Below are 23,962 nucleotides of genomic sequence, written 5' to 3'. Positions count from 1 at the left end.
TGGGCTCATTGGACAGTATGTGGTGGAGTGACAGATAAAGGTAGAGAAGAGTCAGGCGGACTCAGATGCCTTTGCTCAGTAAAACTCTAGTCTGCGCCTCAGCCATTACAGGATGACTTCTGTGGATTTTTAAAAGAGAGTCAATCATTTCTGATGATATTTAATCAATCAACCTTTAAAAATTCTGTTTTATGGGCTGTAAAATCTACTGCAGCAGCGTCTCAGATGTTGGATCACTGGACTTCCCTTAAATCTATGATAGAGAATATCAGATACGAGACGAGAACAGAGGTATCCACTGAAAATGTCAATTAACGTTAAAGACCCTATTATATAATTCAATTTTCAGAGGCTAGGAGACCTTTACTGGTCAAACATGAAAGTATAAATGTCAGTAAAAATGAGTTTAACTTTGCCTGTGATATTTTGTAAGTTCTATCTTAATAAGCACTAATTAAGTGTTTGTTTCTTGTTGCCATCCTCAAACTGCGCCCTCTGGGTAGGGAGGGCTGTGCTGTGACATTAATATACTGTGTGTTAACATTTTTATTGTGGAAACCTTATTTGCCTGGAATGTTGTTTCATCTCGATCTCCGCACAGCCTTTCCCATGGGAAGTACACAGAGGAATCTTTGGTCTCATCAGGGGGAATCTGCAGATGTTTGTAAATACGAATGCGGCTGCTGAGACCAGGGAGGACTTGCCCTTCAAACACTCTGATGTTGAATGTTTATTAGAAGTGGGTTTCTTGGGAAACCATGATCACTGGGCTCGCTGAGCTGAACATATTTGGAGTGCGGCCTTTTGCATGTCATTAAAAATTGGGGTTTTCTTTACATACGCCCATCCCCTCCGTCTCTAAGCTCAGGCTGCATCCATCAATGAGCCCACTGTAAATCAGTAGATGCTGTGTGTGTATCATAACCTTCAGGGAACCACTCCCATTTTCTGTCCCAAAGCTTGATATTAGAGGCTCTTACATTTACCAAGTAGAAGGCAGTAGAAGAGGAGAAAAAAACCTCAGTTAAAAAAAATCAAAAGTATTGATTTTGTCGTTCCATGAATAAAGATGATCTTATAGCCACATGCACATTTATGAAGCTACTCCTGCAGACAAGCTGAAAAAGAACCTTTCACTTATCTTGGAAAAGCACCAGTGTTATTTATAACATAATATCTGTTATATATTCAAGTGTTCCAGTCATGACGGTGAGTCAGTGAGCACAAGACACTGACTCCAAAGCAGCTAATTCAGCCATCATGTCAAGACCAAAAAAGAAAAAACAAGACTTCCATAATTAAATCCTGTCACCAGTTTGGATCCTCTTTTCCAGACAACAAGCTGTGAAACACAACAGTTTACCGCGCACCACTGGCATGCATGTGTGCTTGGTCAATGCAAAACGCTCGGGCCACTAAATGGTCATACGGTACACACAGACAGGCAGACACACACACTTGATTCACTCTACATGTTTGCTCAGGTGTTTTTTTGTATTATCATGCCACCACATCTATTCACCTGAAAGTGAAATGAAAAGAACAAGTGGTTGTTTTGCTTTTTTTATGCTAAATACTTTGTACTTGTACTTGTACTTTTGATACTTGAGTATTTTCTTTCACCAGATACTTTTGATACTTAAGTACATTTAATGTGAGCTACTTTAAAAGACTTTTACTCAAGTAATTTTCTTATGGGTGACTTTAACTTTTACCAAAGTCATTTTCAGTTATGGTATTTCTACTTTTACTTAGTAATTTATCCACCTCTGACAGTGACATGCAGTATTATATACTTTAAAGGCTGGCATGACAGTGCACAAGGAGCATCCTTAGCATTCATTTTTAAGTATTTTGATTAAAGTATTATATAAACTATAGCTTTGTTAAGGTCTCCACCAGTTGAACAGGCCTGTATGATATTTCTTATGACTTTTATTGATTCAGAGATCACATCCAGCACATGTTTCCTGTTTAAAATGCATGAAATTCAAGACACTTTGATTGTATTTGTGTGTAACTGTATCCTTAACCACAATGTGAACCCACACTGAAACATTTTTATTGGGGACAGGTCAACTAAATCATTCCTCTCTGCTTAAATAGACTTCTCCCTGTAATTGAGGCTTGGTAAATGACATGACCATCATCTTTATCATCTGCTTCCACAACAGAATTAGTTACAGGCCGTGGAGCAATGGCAGGACAGGCCTCAAGCTGCTTTAACCCTACACTGCACAGATCACAGATCACAGTATGAATCCCCCTTGAAGCAGTGAAATACTTTGGATGCATCTAATCTTGTGGTAAAAAACCACAGAATCTAGTTGATGTTTGACATTATGCACAAAGGAAAGAGTTTGTTTTATAAACAATATCTGTAGAGGAAGGAAGAGGTGGGGTTTTTCTCTCTCTTTCTCTTGCCTGCGTTTTTGTTTTCTGTTTGTTTCCTTGCCTCTTTTTTTTACTGCTTTGTGATCTTTTAAATTTAGCATGAGCGCCTGTTTTCAGTTTATTCCATTTAATAGAACTGTTGGGATTGTTTTACATTTTTCAAACAGCTCCACAGACTGCCGACATAATCAGCTGCAAGAGTTTGTGTTCTGTGAGGCTGATTATTATGTTCTATAGACTGTGGTTACAAAATACAGTATGATTCATCTCTACGCATCAGGCACATAAAAAAAACAGGATGTTGACAGTCACACAGAGATGAGAGTCACACGCTGCAGCAGTTGCTCGTGTTTGCCCCCTCTTCTTCCTCCTCCTCCTCCTCCTCCTCCTCCTCCTCAATGTATTCTTTTTCTGAAACAAAATTTGGCAACGTTTTGGACACCTATTGATGTTCTGCCAGAGAACAATAGTCCCAAAAGTGTTGTGATACCAAAGGTTGTAACCTTTGGAGTTTTTAAGATAAACTTTCCCTTCCTCCACAGCGTCTGACTAATGCTGGGAGACAAAGTCTGTTCACAGCGGTGGAGGAAGACAAGAGAGAGGCTGTTGTTGAGCCATTGCAACTTCCTTAGGTTTACCAATGGCACCAGGAAAACTGTGCCAAATCATTGTGTGGGGGGTGTATGTGTGTGTTATTGTGTGTGCCTGTATCTGTATGCTGTTTTGTGTCTTTGTATGAGCATAAACAGAAACCCACATGCATGCCATGGTGAGTCAGATTCACAAGTGTGTGCAATGAACTTAGAGGCACAAAGTTGTGTTCAATACTAAATACATTCACTGCCCACGGCCTGGATTCCTGCACATGACTGTGGGCTTGAAACAACTCAGATGTGTTGCATGCATGCTACAGTATATTAAGTCATGTTCTACTTTTGAGTTTGAGTTGTGAGATTAATGTGAGATAGATACTTTGATGTGAAGGAAATAGTGTGACATTTCAAGAAATACACTCATTCATGTTCTATAAAGTTAGCAAGCAGCCAGATGACTTAGCGTAGTAGAAAGACTGAAAACAGTGGAGATGAGCTGGCTAATGTCATTTTTAATCATTACCTTTTAGATGGCGGTAATAGGCCTTGTAACTGCTAGACACAGCCAAGATAGCCGTTACCCCATGTTTGCTTATTCAGATAAGCTAACACATTCAACACAAGTCCTCCAACCAGATATCATACAGGTCACTCATCGCTACCCTCGGAGATGAGACATAATGAACACTCAAAAAGGTTGTGGAGCTTTCACTGTTTGATTCAAAACTAGTCACTGAGTCATGTTGAGGAAATGGTGGTGGTGGTTTGGGTTGGAGGACCTTCATCGTTACGGTCACGATCAATCATTGTGTCTCTTGTGCCAGTTCTGTGTTTTGTGACCCGACCTTGTTCTAGTGCAGACTTTGTTGCCCCATGAAGGTACTGCATTACCTAATTCCCTCCTGACACAATTTAGCTAAAGGTCACCAATAACATTTTAGTTTTTAGCTGCTAGTACAGGCGAGTACAGGCAAGCTATAAGTGTTCTGGGTTTTCTCTTCTAACTCTCTTCCACAAAATATGTGAAACCCCTCCATTTTTGATTTAATCAAGTCTGTAGGACTCCAAAGATGTGCAAGTCCTGACATGGCCAGTTATTCCCAACACAGGAAACACTGTACGATACAAGGGTTGAAGCTTGACCTGATCTTTGCTCTTCTTGGCTCCTTGAAAACAAGAGATGCATCTTTCTCACTTTGTTTTCCTTGGCCTCTCTTTCTAACTTCACCTTTCACTCTCTGCCCCCACGCACCCCATCCTTTTCTGATGAATGCGCATTCGGCTGAAATCCCTAGAAGACACTTGAAAGCTACCACCAACTGTAAAATCTTGTGCAGTATTACTGTGATACTGAGAGAGATGATTCTCTGGGGTGAGAGCGGTTTCTCGAGAGACACATCCCGAGGCACCTTCACCTGACAGATTGACATCCAAATGAAGCGCTGTACTGTAAGTCAGGAGGAGGGGGGTGTCCACAGTCTCAAAAAAACATTTCATATTCCAGTTGTGTAGGCACCTTAATCATGTGCAATGTAACTTGAGAAGGCACTGATTTAAAATTACCTGATTGTTTTGTGCCACTATTCTCATAAGCAATTTGCGAGTTGTATTACATTTCTCTCTGCTGCAAATACACATGCCTGAGCTTGTGGGAATCAAGAGCCGTGTTTGAAGATGGTTTTTTTGTTGTTGTGTATTTTTTGTTTTGTTTTTTTCCTTTGGCATGAGCTGTATTTGTGCATTTTATCCCGTAACAAAATGTTGATTGAAGGTGGTTTACAAAGACAAGCGGCACAGGGTGGCTGTTTGGCTGCATGTGCAGTAATCCAGCGGTTTGCTTGATTTAACAGCCAGTGGACCAAGAGCATCAGCAGCAAATCAGTGCCTAAACCCTCTCTCCTGAGTAAAGAGTGGATGTGTTCAGATAAGTGCTCCAAGCACCTAAAGGAGTGCAAGCTATACTGTATTTATAAATCAGCTGCTTTCCAGATGTATTGATGCTTGCAGTTCGAATGTACTACAGGCTTGATAAAAAAAGACACTCCTTCCTCTTCTGACTCCTGACAAGGATGGCCTAAAGATGATGGCTTATTGAAAAATTACCAATCCAACTTGGCCAGCCGTAGCTGAAATCCCATGCCAGTGGGCAGGGGTGTATGTGAGGAGATGATGGTCTTAAACTCTGTGCTATTGTCCATTTTGAATCTTGAGAAGAATGAGTTGAGGTCGTTGGGTAGAGATGTTGTATTGTAGCCATCAGCCTGGATGGGTTTGTGACTGGATGTTGTGCAGTTCACCGCTGCCATGTTCTTCAGGCCCTGCCAGGCGGAGCGAAGATTCCCCTGGGTAAAGGAGACCTCCACTTTGTTTTTGTAATCCAGCTTGGCCTTTTTAATGGCACGCTTGACCTCTCGACAGACCTCCTTCTTTTCCTCCTCCGAGCCAGTGAAGAAAATCCTCTTTTTCTTATTGAGTACTTGTTTTCATTCTTTTGTCACCCAGGGTTTACAGCTCTGTATGCATTATTTTTTTGAGTTTTTGCAGCTGCTCTGTCTTTCAAAACATATCTAAAATAAATACAGTCTGCAATAGCCTAAATAAAATGAAGAAACCTGCGCTAGAACTGAACGTCTTTACATCTCTCACATACAGCTCTGAGCTGCGCCTGCAGTAAAGAGGTATCCCTCGTGTAACATGCAACCATGTTTAAATTTAGGTTTTAAGAACATGGACTGAAAATGCAAAATCTCATATGGGAATTACACAACTTCTTTAACATTCATTCTTTCAGGTGTTTGAAATCAAACTGGATCAATCTACTATCCAAAGACAGTGAATTCCAAACCTATCAGCTGAACCTTCTTTGAACTCTCATGTCATAAATTCAGTTTCCAACAGCGATTCAGCATCTTTCTAACTTTGCAGTACTTGCCACGCCACAGCTAAGTATTGAGTGATGATTCAGTATTCTTGTGTGCACCTTCTCCTTTAGTGGCACACCTCCAGTTGGCATTCACTGCAAAGGAGAAGGCTCATAAGAAATGTGCAAGCGCTATATGCATATCATCTTTGTGTGGAGGAGACGCCACAGTTTTTGTCACCACCTTTTTCTTATAGAGGCCCAGAGGAAGAGACAGACATCTCTGAGTGCCTTTGTAATGGGTTGCATGCACTGATTGTTTGCCATCGGTGTTATCTCGAGGCGTCTGTCCAGAGATTTGTCATCAGGTTTCTCTGTTTGCCTTTCCACTCGACCAAAGCAGTTTACAGGAACGCCAAGCACCTGCTATGGAGTATAATACCACTCAGGATGTTTGCCTGGTGCTTGTTTATCTGTGTTTGTGCAATGAGGTGGAAAAAAATTGTTCAAAGGTAAGAGGAACACTGAGGAACTTGCATAGAGGGGAAAGCTAAAAGTAACAGTGAAGGAGGCACATGAAGTAACACTGAAAAAGATCCTGTTTAAATAAGCCTCTCTGGGCACACTGGAGTGTTGTGTGTTTCCTGTTGAAGTGAAGCAGATAAAGAAAACGTTATAAAAGAGTTTTGTCTGGGTGTTGTGGTCACTGAGCAGGATGTTGTGACCCTCTGGGAGGCCACATGTGCTGAGGTCAGCGGGGAATGGCTGTTTTGGGCTCACAACGCTGTCGGATCTCCACCTTGTGGCTTGGACCCCATCTTGCAGTGCTGAATGGCTGCCTGGAATACGGACTTGAACAAACACACACGCGCACACGCCCCAACCGTCCACATCCACCCACACGCCAGAGGCAAAATAAGTTCAGTGAAAGTGACCAAACGAAATCCCTCCCCAAACATGTTGACCAGGGCTTTTCAAAGACTGACACACAAATTTGGAAATGCGAGTTTGTTTTCTTAGCCTGTATTTGTTTACATTTTTGCAAATTGGCACCATTAAAAGTATGCTGAATTAGCTGCTGTTAAATCCTGATTGAAATGTACCCATGGATGTACAGATACCTATCAGTGGATTACTTCAATCCTCACCACAACTTAAATACGATTAGGATGATTTTCCAGCAAATTAACATAAGGACATAAGGAAGATCCTTTTTCTTTTTTTCCCCCTACAGTATAATACACCACACCTTCACTAAAGCAGGCACACCAACAGCAATTCAATGGCTGTTAATACAGCTGAGTGAGGCGGGTGGAGTAAGAAGGAGTCTACATCCTGTGTGGAGAGATATAAGCTCCAGGGTCACGGGGTCAGGCCTGAAACCTGACATCACGGCTCAAGTATGCAGAGCAAAAAACACATGTCTGCAAAGCCCTGGCAATAGACGGGTAATTTATGGGTGTTATAGTGGACTTAACCTCTGTGTCTCTTCAATAAAAAAACCAACACTATAGAGTGATATGGAGAGACTATTGCCATTTCTTATGTCATTCTTGATTAATGGAGAAGCCTGGAAGCTCTCCAGGAAAACATGTAGCAGGGGGTGGGGGTGTAATTTAGTGACTTGAATTGGACACTTAAATGAGCAGAGTGTGCTGCAAAATGATACTTTTTGTGATTAAAGTGAAATATGAGCAGAACCCTGCAGTTTTCTATAAGAGCAGACAGCTCTAAATTAGATCTGAAAGGTGTAACTACTTTGAAGTAAAGAAAAGGAGAAAAAAAAGGGTGTTTGCATGTTCTTGCAGCCCCATAGGTGAAGCTCTTCTGGTTAAAGCTATTTTAGAGCATGTCATTTCACGTCGTGCCTGCTGGGTTTCAGCCTCTTAATGACATGGTGTGAGCCACTGGAGTATGACTGAGAAGTACAAGTGGAGGAAGAAGAACAAGAAGAAGAAGAAGAAGAAGAAGAAGGAAGGAAAAAAAAAAGTCCAACCCCTTCAGAAGATTTCCTGTTTCATGAGCTGTGCACATACTGTGAGTCATATAGGGCAAGTCCTGCCTGGTGTGTTTACTTTGCTGCCTCTACTCGGAGCTGCGAGCTGCCTTCCTTCGGGGGCGAGGAAGCAACAGGCGGACGACCAGAACAAAGTCCGCACACCGTCTTGGATATTAAACCCGTTGTCAAGGCTTCGGCTAATTAATGAGAGAGAGGGGAGTGTGTAGTCCGTCTCTAAATGGAGCTACTTCGGTTTTCCGCTTTCTGGTGTGGAACGATACTCTTTGGTAGTTTCCTGCTCTGGGAAACGGGTGAGTTGAACAACTTTTTATACTCGTGGTGAAGTTGCGTTAAAGCGGCAGACAGCTGCTGCGGAGTCATTTCAAAAGTATCGATGGCTTCAAAGTTTTAAAAACGGACTATTTTTTCCCCCAAACAGTAACAAACTATAGTCTGTTTTATCTTTCTACACTAAGCGCCTCTTGTTGACTTGTCGCACTTTATTATATCGCTTCCAATGAGATAAATAAGATAAATGATTAAATAAAAAGTACTTCAAAAAGGGCTTATCTTGCGGATATCACCTGCTTAGCCTTTTAAAGACCTCCTCACACCGGGTTATCTCCATCTTTGATGTGCTACCCCTCTCTTAGGAAGACAGCCTTGTACCTTCATCTGTCTCAGGCTCAGTCCCGGCGGCACCAAGTGGCTTTGGCTGCTCCTAATCCTCTCCCCCCCACCTTCACTGCAATTATATGTAGCCCTGGGTGACAATTACTACCATTCATCCCCTCCATAGCCCGCCTCCTGGGTTAAAATGACGTGCTCCTTTTCACAGGAGTTGCTCTAATGATATAATTACTTCAGCTCAACCACCTTCCCCACCACTAGTGTTCAGGCATTGGGGCCGCACTACCACACTCACTGCTGATTTACTTCAAAAAACACCTCAGCAGCCCCCCCGCCGGGCACAGCTTTAAATTACTCTGTCAGATAGTTTAGTCTGAAGTTCAAGTCTAGATATTTTGATGTTTTTATTTGTGTGGGAGTCTCTCAGTTAAGACAAGGCCAGGAAAGCAATATCCGTGTGCAATATCCTGCCAGGTAGTAAATCTCTCTGGTGGTGGTGGCGGCTGCAGCAGAGAGGACGCCATCAAGGTGTGCAGGTATAGGTACAGATTTGCTGCAGGTTGAAGCCCTGCAGTGTGTCTGTTTACTGCGAGTTTATAACCCCACCCCACAGACTGAGTGAAATGAGACAGTGGGCTTTCTGTGCAAGGTTAAGAGCGCCAACACACACACACACACATGCACACACACAGCACCTTTTTCCTCAAGTCAGCGTGAAGTCACAGGCAAACAGATACTGAACAGACCTCCTCACTGTCTGCTGACACCGGCAAGAAGAATTCTGCTTTCACTTACACTTCCCTGTCTAAAACATCTCACTTTCTGGTCATGTGACCCAGCAGAGCGTTGATGCATGCCATCCTCAGACTGCCACCCACCGCACACAGACACATCGCACACGTGCTCATTTGCATTTTTTTGCGCCTTTCCGTAGAAATGAACCCGATTTCTCTTCTGGTTTAGTCAGGCGCTATATATTTCTGATGCAACGAACAGGTTCAACCTCCTCTGCACATGCTGTCGGTGTACAGCAGACTTGTGGTAAAGTGGTTTTTACACTGTCTAGAGCTGCTTCTGTCTAACCCCTGTTTTTCTAATCAGGCTGTTTCTGACGTCAGTCAGTCTGTACTTTTTTGGTGTGTACTAGTTGTCAACATTAACTGGAAAGATCTGAAGCATTCAAGTGCAGCGGCCAAGCTCTTACCAGGTGGAATTCTTGCTATCTGTTTTCCACCCCCTCCCCTTCTGTTTCAGCAGACCCTCAGCAAGTAGTCAGGAAGCTAAGCACACGTACTCTTGGGTTTACACTTGTACAGAGTTTTCATGCACTAACAAAATCACCAGGGATTATCTGTAATAGATTTTTTCCCCCTGATTATGCTTTAACCACTGCTGCTTGGTTGATCCTGGGAAATGTGGAAGATCCTTTTTTGGGATAGTTTGTAACTCGTAAAGCCACAAGATCTATTTTCCACTTGTGCTTTTATGAGTGGGAAACACTCCCTCGTAGGAAAAGGAGGAGTGGAGAGGAGAGAGGAGATTACTCACCTTCATTGTTGCTCAATCTCTCCTTTTTCTGCCAAACAGGAATGTTGCCTGGCTGATTTTTATCATTGCAGGGAATAACAGTAAAAATGCCTTTGGAGAGTTTCAGTAGAAGTACAATTACTCATTAACACACATACACACACACACACACACATGTTTTTTTTATCGCCCTCTGTAAACACAGACACTGATACATAACACTGCCCCCCCCTCGTTTTGATATTCATGAACAGAGCTGGCACAGCACCTTTCTAGATGGGGAGCCGACTCATCAGCTTGACAAATTAGAGACTTCTCGGCGAGGAGATGCATCCGTGTTTTCTTTGTTTGTTGTTCTTGCCTGTCTGGCAGTTGTCTCCATAGATGATTATCAAACCCACAGGCACTCATCACACAATCCTGTCTGTCTCACTGATATGGGTCTGCCTGCTGGCAAAGTCAAGTCTGAACAAGACCAAAGGAGGTGGATGCCACCGCGCGCCGCTCTTATTGTTCAGACTTCACAGGGAACAAATCTGTCCACCCCTCTAGGAAGAAATAGTTTGGATTTTCTTGTGATTATGTCAAAAATTTGCTTCTGTTTATTGACAAATTCCAAAAGGCTCCCACCCTGTAATTAAATTTGAAGCCCACTTCCCTCTAATGCTTATAAATATTATATAAATTCCTGTTATTGATCATTATGAAAGCAGTTTGTTTGATGTTTTAATTCCAAATGCAGCTGTTACAGACAAAAGGAAATGGGTTTGAGTCTGTCTTTTGTTTTTACAGATTAGACTGAACCTCACTGTCTGCTCTCTCTCTCTCTCAACCCTCTTCTCTTTCTTTAGATGCCTATATGATGAAAGTAAAGAGGCTGTGCAAGTTCTGTGATGTGCAGGAATCCAGCTGTACGGGGGAAACGAGCTGTAACGTGGATTGCGATATCACGTCCATTTGCCCCCATGATGACGAGGTGTGTGTCAGTATCTGGTAAGTGTCCGCTCCACTAAACACAAAAATCCTTGTTTTCTCAGTATATTCATCAGATCTTCACATCCCACTGCTTACACAAACAACAAGCGAGGAAATGAGGCCACACCACGTGTTCTTTTTATTCATCCGTATCAGGCATCGTTTCCTGCCTGAAGCCCTAAAAATGTCTCCCTTGAATTGACCTTTTCCTTTGAACACTTTGTCAGTCAGCATTATGGTGGAGACAGTTGGCTGGATTATGATAGCACATGAGCGCCTAACTACCCATCAGCATCAGATCTGACTCCAAATGTGAGAAGCAGCAGGAAGCAGATTTGTGTCTGTATTAAAAGCTTTAGGCCACGCTGCGGTTTCTCATTATATTAGCAATGTAACGGGCATGTCAGGAGCTGAGGTTAGCAGAAAGAAAAGCTAATGGCATGTGGACAGCAGCATCTCTTTAAGATGTCTCTCACAGCGGCTCGGCCAGTGCTTCTCAGCAGGGAAGCTAAATTTAAATATGTATGCTTGTGCAGGTTCAGGGGTTTTCCCTGTTTTCTGTTTGTAATAGTATTCTCACACTCTTGCTGTTTGTAAATGTGACCTCTGAGTTGCATCATTTACATAATGCTGAGGTGGTGAACTGCTGAAAGAGACAAATCTGGCATTTGCAGTTACCACTTTGTCACTGTATGGTTGAAAAAGTGCAATTATTTGCACAACTGTAGACTGGTCATTATTACCTTGTTACATGGTAAAACAGATCTGTGAAAGGAGGAATTTCCAAAAGAGTTTGGTAATGAATTCTCTGGTCCAAAACAATCAGTGACTTCAAATGAGACCTAAGCCAGCAAATGTGCATGTTTTCAATGTGTGTTTTCTCTTTCCAAGGAGGAAGAAAGACAACAACATCACCTTTGATACCGTCTGCCACAACCCAGCTCAGAAGCTGCATGGCCTGGTCCTGGAGGACTACAACAACACCAAGTGTGAGATGAAAGAAAGAAAGGGCATGGGTTCCCAGTTCTTCATCTGTTCCTGCAGCGAGGACGAGTGCAATGAGATCGTCTTTTTTAACACAAGTAAGTTTACTTTGTTACATCAGAGGAACAAGCTGTAAACACTATGTTGACACAGACAGTGTCTTTTTTTATTTTACAGAGCAACATGAACAATAAATTGGAGCCCTGTGAGAGATGGCTGGCTCTTAAATGTTCAGCTGTGTTACCACATTAGAGGAAACATTGTCTCCGTGCCGTTCGGTGCTGGGCCGGTGTCCCACAGTGGGTTTATCAGAGCTTGTTAGCTGCAAACAGCTCCCTGTTGGAAACACTCCGGAGAGCTGCAGTCAGGTGATCATTTTCACTAGGAGCTGCCCCTTCCACTTTACGCTCAGCATGGTTTACGGCTGAAGCATGGTTTATCTAAAGATATTGATCGGAGCGGCTTGAAGTTGTACAAACTTACACATGCCGCTTAATAACTGAATCCTCCTCGTATCCAGCAGTTGTGTCTTGCTGCAGTGGACTGATAGCACAGAAACACTGCCGTAACATGTAAGACGTGGGACCGTATGTTTCTTACATCTGTACAACATAACATGGTAACGTCATAGTCATGGTCGACCTAATATTATTATGCCAGTTCCTGTCAGTTTGTCATGTAAGGCGTCATGCATGAACGCTAACACGTGTGCGCTGCGGCGCTCTCCAGAAACATGATTACAAACAGGTTTGGGAGACATCGCCCCGCGGAGTCCAGTTACAACATTGGCTCTGGAATCAAATGTATTTTGACTACAGCATCCAGGCAATAATAACACTGAGGTACATTTCCGAGACCTGGCTCTGCACCGAGGGCCAAATTGAAAGCATCTGCAGAGTGCAAACCACGTCATGGAAATCCATTCTCTCACTGTCGAGAATGTCTGTGCACTTTCTGTAACTTCTCAGTGACTAACATGAGACTGAGCGGAGCTACAGCAGCAATAAAAAAAACCTACCAGGGAACAATACCAGTAACTCTGACCAGAGACTCTGTCCTACCGTTGGTCACGACGATAACAATGTTTTTTTTTTGATTGTGGTGTTGTGTTTCCAATAACTGAATGATGCAGAGTTCTGCAGAAGATAAAAATAAATAAATAAATGAATAAAAAGCTGTTGCATAACGTGAAAGAAAAACAAAGTTTGTAATCACATACCAGCTAAAGTATGCTTAGAGTTGTTACGGTAACAGCAAAAACTCTTTTTACACCATTGTAATGGTATCGATGATCTCATCTTACTCATGTTGAGAAGGTAAGTATGAGTTTTTCCGAAAAAAAAGAAAGAAAAACCCAACTACAGTAGAACCAAAACCTCAAGGAAAATCTTAAATTAAGAGGAATTTACCAGCTTGGCACCGGTTCACTGTCTCTCAAATGTAACACTTATTCACAGTCTTCGCCACTCGCTCAACATTTTTCTCCACAACGTTCAGTTTTCATACCATAAGTGAGGCTCTGGCCAGAGCTGTCTGGGAGAGTCTGGGAGGCACAGTGACAGGTTTGTTGTGAGAAATAGCTACGCACTCTACGAAAATCAAAACAAACTGGCTGGGGCCATGTTGAGGATTTCAGACATGTGGTTTCCTGTAGAGAGAGAGAGAGAAAAAAAAAAGAGAGAGAACCAGAGGGCTCGGCTCGGCCGTCAACCTGATGCCTTCTCCATTCGTCCTCCACCCTTATTTCAACCTGACTCTGCTCCTTACATCTCTGTTTTTTTTTTTTTTCCCCAGTTCACCTGTTTTGGGATTTTTATGCACATTTGGAAAATGTAAACACACATTCTGGTAGATGCATGGTGCATAAAAGCTGGTGTGGCACTCTGAGCATCTAGACAAAACGACATATAAATGATTAAATTTAGAACTCATCAAACTCTGGACCGGTTGGTGTTTTCTCGTTTAGCATTTTGTGTCTGGTTATATACTTTTTTATAGGTCTTCTTTTATGTCTGCTGCTTCAAAAATTGGACCATAAACACAGCACACAAGTATAAACTTTCGCTGTTTGCCAAAACCGTAGCAGCTACCAGACACACCACCGCCTAAATTATAAGAATCAGACATAAACTATAAAGAGACACAATATGTGGTTGACTGGATCAGGGTTTGGAGCAGCTTGCCTTTGTGGCCTGGATGCTAACTTTAGCTTTCAGATGCTTATAGACATTCCACTTGGGAGGGTCAGGTTCCTCTGCTGCTCTGAGAATACCACTTCACCCTGGACTAGATGGAGACTGCCGAGACAGAATTTGAGCTTTATTTCTCTGTGTTGCGGTAGACAAATGTTTTATGTTTGGGGTTGTTCCAAAAAAGCACAAGTGGAAAACCGGTGTTTCCTTCACACAGAGAAAAGGCTAAACTCCAAGGATTTTATAAATTCCCATTTTCGAATGGGTTTTGATTGAACTATACTGTACATGTGTGGTTGACAAAATAATCTCCATGTTGCAGCTGTTCTGGACAATGTCACATGATCCTCATCAGCAGGTGGAGTTTGTGCCCTGCTGAAATCCATTGAATCCATTTTTCCGGATACAGTATGTGTCGTAGATTTTATTGAATCTGCAACTCCTGCAACAGCTGGAAAAACCACTGCATGGACCTTGCAAGTGTTTTTTTGATTGGATTGTAAAACCTGCGTCAATTGTGGCCACACGTGTATTATCACCTTTTTAAAGTTGAAGAGGTGAATTATTTTTGCAAACTGTTGCATGTTCACACATCTAACACACACCAAACCAAAAAAATTCCCCGTCATGGGAATATCTTATTAGCTTTCATTTAAAGTCATGTTTTTATTTACCTGCCTCTAAAATTATTTACTATAGACTGATGATGATGATATTTTATGGGCATCTTCATCCTCATTATCGGTCTTTTGTCTCCTCAGACATGGATTCCCAGGTGGTGGCGGTCATCCTGGTGAGCCTGGTGCCTCTGTTGGTCATGGCTGTGGTCGTCATCACTTTCTTCTACTGCTACCGGGTCTACCAGCAGCGGCAAGCCAGCTCCAGACGCAAGAAGGGTCCCCCGATGGACTTCAGCGACCACGCCATCATGATAGACGACGAAGGTTCGGACAGCAGCTCCACGCTCGCCAACAATCTCAACCACAACACCGAGCTGCTGCCCATCGAGCTGGACGTCCTGGTGGGGAAAGGACGCTTTGCGGAAGTTTACAAAGCTAAACTGAAACAGGGCTCCTCGGTCAGCGAGGAGCAGGGCTTCGAGACGGTGGCCATTAAGATTTTCACATACGAGGAGTACGCTTCCTGGAAAAATGAAAAGGACATCTTCTCGGACGCAGACTTGAGGCACGAGAACGTGCTTCACTTCCTGACCGCGGAGGAGCGGAAGGTGCAGAGACAATACTGGCTGATCACTGCCTACCAGCCAAGAGGGAACCTTCAAGAGTACCTGAGTCATCATATTATCAGCTGGCACGACCTGTGGCTGCTCGGGAGCTCGCTCGCCCGCGGAGTGGCTCACCTTCACAGCGACCACACCCCCTGTGGCCGCTACAAAGTGGCTATCGCACACAGGGACATTAAGAGCTCCAACATACTAGTGAAAAGCGACCTGACCTGCTGCCTGTGTGACTTTGGCCTGGCGCTGCGGCTGGACAACAATCTGTCTGTGGATGAGCTGGCCAACAGTGGGCAGGTAAAGCTTTCTAATCCTAAATTTGGCGGATTTATTTGCTCCCACTTGGCTTTTGATCCCTTTAGAGATAACAAATAAATCCTCTCCAGTTATAATTTGCACTGGCAACCCCCAGACACAGCCCATCCCGAGCCCCGGCTGTATATTTCTTTGAAGATATTTATCAGAGGCTGAAAAGAGCCATCAGTCAAACTTTTCATCTCTGATCCCCATCATTCAGGGATAACGTCTCTAAATATTTGGCATTCTCTCCATCTTATTCCCAGATGTTTTAATGCTGATAGAAATTGAGCTGTAATTCTTCTTAGGCTGTCATTTTATAATAGTCACAAGGCAAACAGGCTTGATTGATTCTTAATGGACTCATTACGCTGATGTAATAGGCCAAAGTCATATCAGAGTCCGTTGTGAAAATGACTCATTAGGAAAAAAAAGGCCTCACCCTTTGTCGTGCAGCACACCTAATGCATTGTAATGCCTTTAGTGCATTTGGAGAAGGTGCCAGTGAACACATTTTCCAAGGCAGTAATAGTGTTAAGAAGACAAACAATGTGTTGTTAATGAGAGCCAGGCTGCTTCTCGTCAAACATGTTTTGATCCACATAAAAGTGATACGACATCTAACTGCAGCCACTCTAGATTAGTGCTGATAAGTAACTCTTACTGCTAAGATGTTTTGCTTACCCTGGGTTTTCCCAACTAAGCCACTCCCTTATTTTTGTGGTTTCCTAGCTTATCCCTTATCTGCAGCACCCAGTTTAAGCCATACAAAACAATATTATGCATTCTCTTATCGTTTATTATCATCAGTGGTAACGAGGACTTGAGTGACCTAGATCTCTGTCTGCCTCTCTGCTTTTCTCTCAGGTGGGTACGGCCCGATACATGGCCCCTGAGGTGCTGGAGTCCAGAATCAACCTAGAAAACATTGAGTCTTTCAAACAGGCCGATGTTTACTCCATGGCTCTTGTGCTGTGGGAGATCATCTCCAGGTGTAGTGCAATTGGAGGTAAGATGAAGTGGTGTTGAAGTGGTTAATGTGCTGCACTGCAGATGGCAACAAGAGCTGATGTGATGACTTGGCGAGAGAAATTACTACTGCCACTCGTATTATTAAATCAATATTTGAATTTGAAGGTTAATGTGGCAGCTTTAGCTGGAAGCTGCTGACAGCTAATATTTTATGAAACATGTTAAAATCTTTAGATGTTTATTTTTCATGCCAAGTAATTTCATCCAAAAGAGCAGTCAGACCTTGGGACCTCCACTGAAACCTAATCAAAATATTTTTGCCTTTTTAGGTTGAGCAACTTTTAGTAAACTGATAAATTAGGTTTTGCATTAAATATTTATCGAAATAAAACATTACTGAAGGATCATGTGAATAAATAAAATCTGCAAAAAAAAAAAAAAACTTCAGCAGACCTCTCTAACTGTGTTTAGGAGAAATACTTCAACTGTAGACAAAACAACATGCTTGTATCTAGGACAGGTCACCGCCAGGTTGACTATACCACACAGGAAATACAGTATAAGTATTTAGATTAACCCATCTGGCTTGTCTCTCTTTTAGAGAGGTTCAAACTCTATGACGGTTTGGCTGACGTCAATGTCTTCCCCAAGAATTATACAATACATATTTTTATTCATTGACGTTTCTGAAAACTTCCTGAAGGATGGATTCCTTAAACGAGCAGTCCAAAGCAACATTTTGGGAGATAAGCTTATTTACTCTGTAGCGAAGAGTTGAGTAGATGAGAAGGTTGTACCATATCTCATCTCATATCTGTGAGTTAAATAGTCTGAGAGACTAGAAAAGTGCAAGTCCATTTACAATGAAAGGTGCAGGTCACTGTCTCCGACCGCAGAAAAGTCGCAGTGTTTAGATTCTCTTCTAATTCTCATCAATAATCTGAACTAATCTTCCTCCTTCACTATTCTCTTTGTGTATAGTGATGAGTTGTGTTTTGTGGGCGCCTGCTCTAAACCTGCTACTGCCCTACACTGTACACGCAGTAAACATCACTTGTGACCTTTCAGTAATAATAGGGAACCACGTTTCCCTGGGTAATTCAGAGATTAGCCTGGGTCATTGGGTGTAAAGGAAATCGATAGCAGCGCTGATTGATGAAATTCCCTTTGGAGCCTGTGTAAAGATCCTCAGAAAAATACTGTAAAAAGAAAAATTGCCTGTGCAGCTGCCCTGACCTCTAAGGAATACAAGCACACTGATGACTTTACCAATTAGGAGCCCGGTGACCAACTCCACCTCGAGTTGAGCGCGTAGATGTGCGACGCCGTGTGACAGGAGGACGTGTGCCCGTGTGTCCTCCACGTCCCATGAATCACTGTGGGAACAAAATCCGAAAATGGCAAACACACAATTCATCTCGCTGAAGTCTCAAGGATCAGCTTTGACTTCACTAATGTACCGTTACTTATGTTTGTCATTCTGTAGCAAAAACAAGGCCAGGATATGTGCAAATAATAGAAATGGGTGATTATCTGAAGGCGAAACCACAGGGCAGTATTTCACGTTGACAGTCAGTCATTTGTTTTCACTTCCCGTCGGTGTCTCTGTGGTCCAGTTTGTTTCTGTGACTGCTCCTGTCTCCATTGTGTCAAAGCCGTGATTGAAAGCTGGGGTTTGAGCATGAACGCTTCTACTTTGGTATTTTCCTGTTTGGCCCGATGCCCCCCCTACCCGACTCCCTACCCCCAGGGGGCCCCCTTAAAATGTATCGCCCGGTTATGCTGCCCACGAGTCCTCTGAAGAAAAAACAAAACACATGGCCAAGTGACCGAGAGTCCCCTCTGCTTTTTCCTTCCCAACAGCAAGAATATGTGCGGCCTCTGTGGGTACACCTTTGAAAACAAAATAGACTCTTTCCTGTTTTGCAAAGAGCAAAGTCCCAAGACGCTGTTTTTAGTGTGAAGTTAACTTTGCAAGTGTGGTTGTCTCCCTTGGATGAGGATGTTTTGCGGCTAATGTCTCTCGAGAGCAGACCAGACAGGATACACGCTGGTAGAGACGGACTAAACGAATCCAGGCTCGCTTGGAGAAAGGTCAGTGTGACTTCACTCGGTTTCCTCCGGAGGCACAACAGCTTTATTCATCCCACTCAGCCTTGTCCATTCATTTCATTCACTTCTGAATTTATGCTCACGAGTTTTCAGCCCGTCGCTTTTGTACTTATGTAGATGTCCACCAACACGAACATTGTACACAACGTAGGCAGAAAATACTATTTCACAAACATTTCTGAATGTCCTTGTGCAGAAACCCGTCGCTTCTGAACTTGACACTTTCAATGCAGTCTATCTACATTTCTCTGCCCCTCTCTATGCCTGTCTTTTCCTTCCCACCCCGAGGCAGGTGAGGTAGCAATTAATTACTCTCTCACTGCACCGCAGCACTGGAGGCAGCAATCCAGCTTTACTCATGCCAGCGCAGACAGACAGGGAGGACAGGCCGGTGCAGATTTATTGGAGAAAGGGGAAGCAGAGGGGTTCCCGTCACACCCAATGGCCCAGAATAGAGACTAAAGATAGAAGCCACTGGGACAGTTCATGCATTTTTCTTTTTTCCCCCCGTGTTCTGTGTATCTCTATCCACTCTTTCAAAACTTGGCAACTGTCCGAGACGAGCAGAAGGGTGAAATCTGTAATTCGTTAACCAAAAAACCCAAGGAGACGTTCTCATGCTGAAAGGTTAAAATGTTGTACAAACACAGAAAGCCTCCTGCCTTGACGGACCCCGAGGAAGGTGAAGAGAACGGGCTGCGCAAATGAGATGCAGTCATTTTGGTTTCGCTCCAGCGGCAGCAGACACTCACCTTGCAGATAGTATGTCGGCAGAGATCTGGTATTGATTCTGGAGTCGCGGCACCGGGAGAGTAAAACAGATGTTTAGAGAGTGTGTTTAAAAAGCTTCATGCTTTAACGCTGATGGTCTCTTGTTTTCCCTGAGCTCCCTGTAGGTTGGTGAGTCACTCGGATGACTCTCTGATAACTCACCTCGTTGGAGACACAATGCGAGCGGCTCGTGAATGTACACACAGACACACACTCACACACTAACATAACACGTCGCAGGGCATCATTATAATGACCTAGGTGAAGCCCTGGTTCCCCCCAGTCTCTCTTGTCTCTGATGCCACCTGCCTGTGTGTGTGTGTGTCTGTAGAAGACAGATGTCTGATCAGCTATCTCAGTGGCTCGGCGTCTTGGTGGCAGGCAGCCACATAGCTACTTTGTCACAGTTCCTGGGGCCGTGGTCTGCTCCACGTTCTGCCAGGCGAGAAGAACACAGCCGTCTGCCGGCGGTGCCAGTCAGCCAGCCGTGAGCCGCCACTTTGCTTTCTTTTGTCTTCGCAAACTCCAGAGACAGAGGAAGAGTCAGAGCGAGAGGGAAACAGAGAGATCAACACACCTCGCAGAGAGGGAAAACCTGGATTCAAGGCTCAGGCCTTTTTATCTCTGTCTCTGTTCCTTAAAACGTCTCTCCTGTATAATTTAGCTGCTCTAGATTTAGGGTTTTGGAAAGACTATGAGGGCGTTCCTCAGGCGGGTGGGGCTAAGTAGTGGGATAATAGTAGAGTGGTGTTGAACGTGGAGCTGCAGACGGAGAAATGCCTTCAGTCCCCAGAGGGAGAGGTTGGGATAGACTGGAGAGGAGGAGAGGTTATGGCAGCTGCTCTCCAGATGTCAGACCATCATCTCCTTCAGGACTGGAGGGCCTGATGGGCAGGAGTGCATGTATGTGTGTGGGGTCTGCCAAGCCCACATTGGAGGAGAGGACTTCTGACTTTAAACCACTTGATTGGAGATGAATCAAGGAATTGAATATATATCTGTGTGCATATGTGTGCGTGTGCCCAATTTGGTTTCACTGAACTTGCATCCAATGAGAGCTAAAATAGCTTTGGTCATCTCTAATGAGGTTAGGTGAAGGTTGGGGTATGTACCAGCTAATGCTAGGTTAAGCCTTCAGGGTAAGTCAGTGCCATGTGTTCGAATGTAAGCTCTGCTAATGTGTAATGCACATGTATGCATCTGCACTAAATGACTTTAACAACCTGTGAGGAACACAAAACAAGTGTCACATCCACCGCAGGCTAATGAAAACCAGCTCGGGCGGCTGGGACTGGATTCGTCAAGCCGCTGTTTCCAGACGCAGGCTTTGGGAAACAGACAATGTTAGTGTGATCGTATTACTAATTTATTGGCAAGTACATGTTGAAACAATGTTTGGATCTGTTTTTCCTTGCATTATTTATGTGTTTAGGTGACACGGTTTCTGTTGTTTTTTTGTTTTTGTTCTGGGGTGTACGCTTTGTTGAGAATAATTGGACAAAAATGTTAACTTGGATGGGCGGCAGCACAAGAATATGAAACGAAATCTGATTTTGCTTTGTTGTTGTAACTTTGCCGTAATAACTCAACGATGGTTTGTGTATCTCGCTCTTCTCTGTTTAAGTCCTGTTCGACCTGCTACTGCAGTGGGAGCGCTGATATGTTAAACGACACTACTGAGGGGTCACATTCATTTCCCTTCGTCTGAAACTGGAGTGAAGGGAATTTTCTCTTGGCTGCAGATTCCCAGACAGTTTTCTACAGGCATGTCTGACAGCTGGCATGGAGAATAGACATTAAGGATGAAATATGTGCTCGCGTTGCAAGACTCAACTCGCTACATGTCAGCTGTCGCAAGGAACGTGGTGTAAGGTCTCGATTGTTGCTGTGCTGAATTAGTAACACGGCGATGCAGAAATCTCGTCACTATGCCGCGAGTGACTTCTGCAAACCACAGCATTCCTCACTTTCCCCCGTGTCGCCTTTTGAATAGCTTTTGCCAGATCAGAGTTTAATTTAGGGTTTTGCCGGGAAAAGCCGTCTTTCCTTTTCAGAGCAGGATTTGCCAATCTTTTCCATCCTGGAATACACACTCTTGTTTACACTGCTCAGCGCTCAGTAGTATGATTCGTACGCTTTGCCTCCATTGTTTGGGGATGGACACATAAACATGTTTGCCCAACAGTTTACAAAGTGGATATGCAGTCAAACATGCAGTCATCATCTCTCTCTCTCTCTCTCTCTCTCTCTCTCTCTCTCTCTCTCTCTCTCTCTCTCTCTCTCTCTCTCTCTCTCTCTCTCTCTCTCTCTCTGACCTGTCAAAGCGAAAAGAAACATCTGTCTCCACCTTTTTTAATATTGATTGATGCCTGGTGCCTGGGTGTGGTTTTGTTTAATCTTTCACACCAGCCAGAGGAACTTGGCTTGCAAAAAAAAAAAAAGGTTTCGGCTTCTGCAAAAGAATTCTCTGTTGCATTAGTCTGTGTCCCAGAAGTCTTAATTTCCTGTCTGCAGGCTTCATAACTTCCTGTCAGTTTCTTTTGAACATGTTTTGAAAGAGTAAAATGAAACCGTCATTTGGTTCATCCTACAAACTGTAAACTAAGGAGTGGAAGGTCTGTTCCTGTAGTTTATCCCCGGCACCACTTCAGGGAACAGTTGCAGATCATTTCATTTTTATTTCAACCCCGAAGTTGTGGCGTTTACAGATGGTACAAAATGTGTCGGTGTGCTTGCATAGACAACATGTTTGCCTCGTGACTGGGTGGATTCCACCCACAGCTCGCTGACTCCAGCCGCTGCTGCTTTGTTCCAGTTCTGTGACTCTGTGGAGCAGATTTACATGGGGCAAAATGCAGGATAGATCTGCCCTGGGCCTTTGATTTAGAGTGTGTATGCAGGGCCTAATTACATGATTGGTCCCTTGTAAGTGTATTGTTTGAGTAAATGAGAGTTTAAAAGACACGCGTCCAGTGGTAGCTCTGTATAAGCTCTAAACCTTGAGATAAAGATAGAAATGTCCAAAACAAGCTCTACAATGAAATATAAATGCAAAACCTGAACTAAGATAAATAAATAGCAGTGGACCGATAACATGCTGTAACTCCAGTCTACACTACTACACTACTTATCACAGCATATATTGAGTACTTTACACCTTCACAACTCTAGATAGGTTCACTTAGGCAGGTTTGAGTTTGTAGTTCAAGGTACAAATAAATAACACTGTATTGTTACTGTTGCTGTGCTGTAGCTGTGTATATACAGCTCTGGAAAACATTAAGAGACCAGTTTCAAAATGATCAGTTTCTCTGGTTTTACTATTTATAGTTATGTGTGTGAGTAAAATAAACCCTTTTGTTATATTCTATAAACTAAATTGCTCCCAAATCCGAAATAATGATATTGAGCATTTAGCAGAAAATGACAACTAGTCAAAATAACAAAAAAAAAGATGCAGTGTTTCCAGACTTCAAATAATGCACAGAAAACAAATTCATATTAATTTTTTTAAACAACACAAAGAGTTCAGACATCAACATTGGTGGAATAGCCCCAATTTTTAATCACGACAGTAGTTTTTACATTCTTCCTCGTGCCTCATTGTAAGTAGAATAAGGAGTGTGAATGGAGCGGCTGCCATACATTTTATTCTGAGCTTTTTATTGCAACATGAGGGAAATTACTGTGTTCATCTGTAGTTCACAGTGACTGTCAATTTAAAGTTTTTATAAAAGCCTTTCGAAAAATGGGATGTGATATTGTGTTATATGTGTGTGTTTGAGGGCTTTTGTCTCTGTCAGAGGTTATTTGTGGGGAAAACCGTGGGAGTTTGGAACAGGCATTTTGCTTCTGGTCATCTTTTAATGATGAAATTTTAATAATGATGAAAATGAGCTAATTATTTACTTGTGCCTCATCAGGCTTTTCTCATCTCAGCAGATTCTCTGAATGTTTTTTTTTTTCTCCTCTTCATACAGGCCCTCCGCACTTCAAAGCAAATTGTAATTTCATTTGATGACTTAATTCAAGGATGCGCTGATCGCCCACAATATTAAAACCAGAGCCCTGTTTCATGTTGTGGCTGATCTGTGTATATTAATCCATGTAGGGATACATTTTCTGTGGAAACTCTTGACCCACGGTTTCCAGACTGTATCCTCAACACCAGCGCTTTGAATTCCTGCCCTGAGAAAACTCAACTGGTAAATTGCCTTTGACAGGCACTCTGGGTTTTGTTGTGTAAGAGAGCTAACACAAAGCCAGAGCTGTGTTGGTGAGATACTTAAAGCCTATTGAAGCTGAGGGTAAAAAATGTGATAATAATAAGTGTTTCTCTTCAGCAAATCTCCCCCTTGGCTCTTTTATCAGCAACACAGGATTCTTTAGTTGTTTGTGCTGCTTCGGTGCTATTTAAAG

General features: G+C 43.1%; 1 protein-coding gene across 2 annotated transcripts in view; it reads left to right on the top strand.

Moving 5' to 3' along the window:
• tgfbr2b (transforming growth factor beta receptor 2b) overlaps positions 1 to 23,962 on the top strand; it is a 29,448-nt gene that overhangs the window by 3,182 nt on the left and 2,304 nt on the right. Inside the window, exons 1-5 of one of the 2 annotated variants that reach the window (XM_085791293.1) lie at positions 7,874 to 8,157; positions 10,855 to 10,996; positions 11,870 to 12,060; positions 14,916 to 15,688; positions 16,556 to 16,697. In XM_085791293.1, the coding sequence (XP_085647419.1) occupies positions 8,085 to 8,157; positions 10,855 to 10,996; positions 11,870 to 12,060; positions 14,916 to 15,688; positions 16,556 to 16,697 (1,321 nt within the window). In that variant the 5' untranslated portion in view covers positions 7,874 to 8,084. Of the gene's footprint in view, positions 1 to 7,873; positions 8,158 to 10,854; positions 10,997 to 11,869; positions 12,061 to 14,915; positions 15,689 to 16,555; positions 16,698 to 23,962 lie in introns of those variants that run through there. The other variant, XM_085791294.1, reaches the window with a different exon arrangement.

The sequence above is a fragment of the Trachurus japonicus genome, chromosome 11 (assembly GCF_045865225.1).
Source record: "Trachurus japonicus isolate A0001 chromosome 11, Traja_1.0".
In the NCBI taxonomy this organism is placed as follows: Eukaryota; Metazoa; Chordata; class Actinopteri; order Carangiformes; family Carangidae; genus Trachurus; species Trachurus japonicus.
The sequence above is the reverse complement of the archived record's forward strand: the minus strand, read 5'-3'. Positions and strand labels throughout refer to the sequence as shown.